Source organism: Halyomorpha halys, unplaced genomic scaffold, assembly GCF_000696795.3.
Source record: "Halyomorpha halys isolate HHAL.00 unplaced genomic scaffold, Hhal_1.1 Scaffold1441.1, whole genome shotgun sequence".
Classification (NCBI taxonomy): domain Eukaryota; kingdom Metazoa; phylum Arthropoda; class Insecta; order Hemiptera; family Pentatomidae; genus Halyomorpha; species Halyomorpha halys.
This window is the reverse complement of record NW_027112132.1, coordinates 261,986-266,633: the sequence shown is the minus strand read 5'-3', so window position 1 is coordinate 266,633 and position 4,648 is coordinate 261,986. Positions and strand designations below refer to the sequence as shown.

Genomic DNA, 4,648 nt, shown 5'->3' with positions numbered 1-4,648 from the left:
ATAAATTCACTAAATGATGGTCAATGAGTCTATCATCCTGTAAGAGCCGTGTTTTCCATGGTATTTGCCAAAATAAATTCACTAAATGTTCATTTTTCGTTATTAGGAAAACAGTTTTACTTTTTCAAAAACTTTATCTCAGATACTATTAGATGTACAGCTGTCTGTATATTAGTTCCCAGCTCGAAGCTTATATCAATCAATCTCAAATAGTACATTGCTCTATTTATGTGAAATTTGGACCGTTGAGAGTGTAAATGTAGTCTCACTCATCATTTATTCATAGGCTTCTTCATTTCCCACCCAATTTATTTAAAGGCTTTGTGGAACTTCAGGCTGGACGACCTCACACCCCAAGTTAAAATCCTTTACAGGATGCTTAATCGGTAGCAATGAATCCCACAGATGCCAGAAAAAAAGGAATTATAACTCCTCCTCACTGTGGATACAAAATCCTGTAAACTACCATTCAATCGGGTAACAGAATTACAGAATAGTCAGTCCACGCTATCTAAAGAATAATTGAACGAGATTATCTAGAAAGCCTAGAACTATTGAATGAATAAAGATATTGAATTTTTACGGTAGAGCTCATTCATCCCTACGTATAGAAAGATAAGTTACCTCAGTGGTATTGAGCCTTATTTAAACATAAAAGCCGACTGATTGAACAAATATCGCCTGCATACGAATATGTCTTAGGCCTATAACATTAGTCTTTAGCCCTGCAGACTAAAGACACATTTTAAGAATTTACTTTGATAAAAGAATTACTATCTTAAAGCCGGAGAATAACTTCCCGTTTTTTAGTTTTACTGTGAAAAACAAAAAATAATTAATACACTGGTCCATTTCTTTGACTGTTCCCGTATATTCAATAAAATAAGAAATGATATGTAAGACATAGCGATAGTAGAATTATCCACAGATTGGGTGATGTGAAAGCATTTTTATGGGCGGAATATGTCGTAAACAGTATTCCTTGCAACATCTGATGTTTGACAGTTGTTTAACTGAAGAAGTTTAAGAAAAAATCTTGATTGGAAGTTGAGAAACATTTAAGGAATTTTTTAATTACTCTGTCTTATTTTGTTGTTTTCAGCTGTTACAAATGTGATTATTCTCTTTTTTCTATTGAAGTTTTAAGTTAATGAACTGTAATTTTATAAAGAAATCGAATTATTAATGAATAATTTGGACCAATCTAAATCAATTGCGAAGTGTCCTTGAGTTTTGACCTTGCTATAAATTCTGTACCTTAATCGATATGTTTTTGTTATTATTATAACTCAACATGAAGCTTGTTAGATATCCTATAAAGGAGTTTGCAATAATTATCTTCTTAGAAGTAGCAATTTCAGTGCTTTTTTCCAAAATCAATTCACAACAGCGTTGGCTCAATTATAGCTCTAAAATTTTACATATTTACTCTACTGTAAAATAGGTCAAGTTGTTTTCTTAGGGTGAGTAGCTTTTTATTAAGTACCGAATGTAAAATGAGAGAAAAATTAATTTTTTGTGGAATGGAATGAACTTCCAATGGAATATACCTGAAAGAGTTAAATATCTATTTTTCAATGACATTTAATGTGCTTATGGTCTAGGTAATAATTTAATCATTTTCTAACACAAAATATGAACCATTTCCTTTTTTAATATAAAACAATCTTTGACTTTCCTTTTCTATACTTCAAAAACAACGTAAACGCTTTTAGGGACTGATGCAGTCCCTAATTAAAATTAGTTTATTAATTTAATAGCCTTTCTGACTGGTTGTTTCCGTATTATCTACTGCCTGTTCGACAGCAATGTTTACCGAATATCTCTGGACTAACGTAGAAATGAGTAATGTTTTTCTGTAATTCGTGAAAAATTTATATTATGACATTGTCCGTAGACATTATTTCATTGCAATAAACAATAAAAATCTTTTGCCTTCCAAAACATTTTGTAAATTTAGTGTTTTTTTTTTCGTATGATCTTCTGTATAGCCATCAAATACTATGATTGATTGCTTCCTGAAGTATTTTTTAATATATATTCGGCGTATTTATTAAGAGCTCAAGAAACTTTTTTGCCTAATCCCACGGTACTCAGTGAAGTAGAAACCCACCATTAATCACATATGGAAGCTCTACCTATGTTCGATTGTGAGCTGGCTGGTTCTAACAAGTCATAGTTAACAAATTTACGTGATTTTCTTATTCTATTTTCATCTAATAGAGATGGTGAGAAAGAATCCAATTCATATGTAAAGTAATTCCATAGTTTTGATTCTTTTTTGTTTTATGAAATTCAATACTTCTTTTTTTTTTTTCCGAACCCTCTAAAACAGAAATAAAATGTGAATTAGTAAGTGCATTATTACTGTGTAAAAAGAAAAGTAATTCGTGTTGTGTCTTAGCTTTTACTACCTTTGATATTTTAAGGTCACCTGTTATATTTAATTTTACATATGAGCTATCCTTTCAAGGAGCTATTTTGAGTCCGGAGGTGAGGGCCCTCCTGGTGTTGAAAAATACTTCTGAAAATGGTATTTATATATAGGTCTATATAAAATGGCACTACTTCCGCATACAACTTCACTCTTTTTTTTTGGAAGAAGGAATATAAGGGTACAGCGATGTTATTGGGGAACATAACTTTACCACAATTGTAGATTTGTTCTGACTTGGTTATTATCGTCTTCATCCTCTAAAACTCCGGTCAAATCAAAGTTGGGACCACTATAATATTAAAAAATGCTATTTGTTTCTTATAATATATTTTACATTGCGAATATAATCAATAAGGTTTATAATTCTAAAACATGGTTTAAAAAAAAAAGGTCTAACAACTTCGATAATTTCAAATATACGATCATTTGACATAAAATTGTATGTACTATAATTTATAAACGATTTTCCTAGTAATGCATCATTTAGTAGTTATTAGTGAAAAACTGTTAAAATATCTGAAAATTTCTAGATTTTTAGTGCCTACCTCATAAAGCATAAGTAGAAAATTAATGCTAACTTCAACAAGCTCTTCTTACATGCAAACAAAAAGATATAGACCATTTTCGCCTTACTGACATTTCATTATCCTACACTCAATTTCTTGGTCTATATTCCCTGACTTATGAACCTTTGTCGCGTTCATAGTATACTTGTGAAGTTTCAGATGATAGAGCAAAACGCCCCAGGCAAGAAATAGCAGGTTTTGAGGGTTATTTACTAGATGGTTTTGTCCTTAAAAAAACTTTGGCCATTCAAAACATGGCCTGAAAAAGTGTAGTACAAATATTTCGACTTCCATCAGGAGATTTGGGTTACAGATTTTGATTACTTAGATTTTTTATGTTTAAATAGAGATTAGTGCAATCATCTGATTGGATCACCATCACTGGAGATAGTGAGATTAGTAAAATGAATTAATTAGATTAGTACAATGAAGTAGCTAGATCACCACTATGAACTTGCTGGATTGGATTGTCGTAACGATATTTTTTCTTTTTAAGATCCCTAAAAGATATAATTTTTAACAATACTGTTTTTATTTATTATTATTTTTTTTTTTTTGCAGGGCCCCCTCTGAAATATGATCCCGAATTCAAAGGTCCAAGGAAGAGAAGATCATGCACAGATATTATTTGTCTGTTTCTTTTCACTGCTTTTGTCATTGTTTGGACACTAGTTGGACTTTATGGTAAGGATATATTGAATTAATTAATGTATTTTTTATGAGGTCTTCTATGGCTGTTTAAAGATAATATTAACTATTAAAAAAATAAATTTGAAGCAGAAATAAGTTACTATATTAAAAATAATAATAATTTAAAAAGGGATTTTGAGAAATGTTATAATAATCAATTTAGTGTTGTATTTCATAGGGAAGGGCATGACACTTATCTAAGGTATCTATCAAAATTAGTAAAGTTTCTATAGCAATTCCTAAAATTAATCATTTGTTGAATTTTGGGCCCATTTATAAATGCAAAAATAACTTTGTAGCACTGTAATCCAAAAATGAGTTGATGTTTCTCTGTCGAATTTTGTCCTTTTCTAAGTCTATTATAGACTAAGAACTTCATACCTGTGTAAAATTATGACATAATCTGAGATGGTGAGACTTAGATCCAGTGTTGAGTTGGCATGAATAATCTGGTGGCAAAAATTTTTTTGAAACAATTTTTTTTATTTTCAGCTCTTAAAAACGGTAACCCTGAGAAAATTTTAAGACCAACAGATTCATCTGGAAGAAAATGTGGTTTGGATTCTGAAGTCATCGACCGGCCGTATTTATTCTTCTTTGACTTGACCAAATGTGCTGATCCTTCTGTAGTGCTCAATGGTTGTGACACACCACAGGTAAAATTTTTATTATGAATCCAATGTATTATGATTTTTATGAATGTATTATGTATATACAATTTTTAAAATTGATTCCGTAATTTCAGGTGTGTGTCAGAAAATGTCCTGATACTCAGTGGAATGCTGAACAATATATTAGTGGTGGTAAACCATTTGATCTCAAAGATGTTCAAAATAATTTAATATGCATAAGTGATGATATAAAAAGTAGTATTGATGGGACAGGCAAGCTGCGAAATGCCATCAGCTCAAACCAGTGTGCTGGATGGTATACAGTATCTAATCCTTGTGAGTTC

At 30.9% G+C, this 4,648-nt stretch overlaps 1 protein-coding gene across 4 annotated transcripts in view; it reads left to right on the top strand.

Moving 5' to 3' along the window:
- Ctl2 (Choline transporter-like 2) overlaps positions 1-4,648 on the top strand; it is an 81,730-nt gene that overhangs the window by 62,886 nt on the left and 14,196 nt on the right. For all 4 annotated transcript variants that reach the window (XM_067050166.1, XM_014434891.3, XM_014434889.3 and 1 more), the window contains 3 exons: positions 3,565-3,687; positions 4,186-4,349; positions 4,439-4,640. In XM_067050166.1, coding sequence (XP_066906267.1) covers positions 3,565-3,687; positions 4,186-4,349; positions 4,439-4,640 — 489 coding nt within the window. The remainder of the gene's footprint in view (positions 1-3,564; positions 3,688-4,185; positions 4,350-4,438; positions 4,641-4,648) is intronic.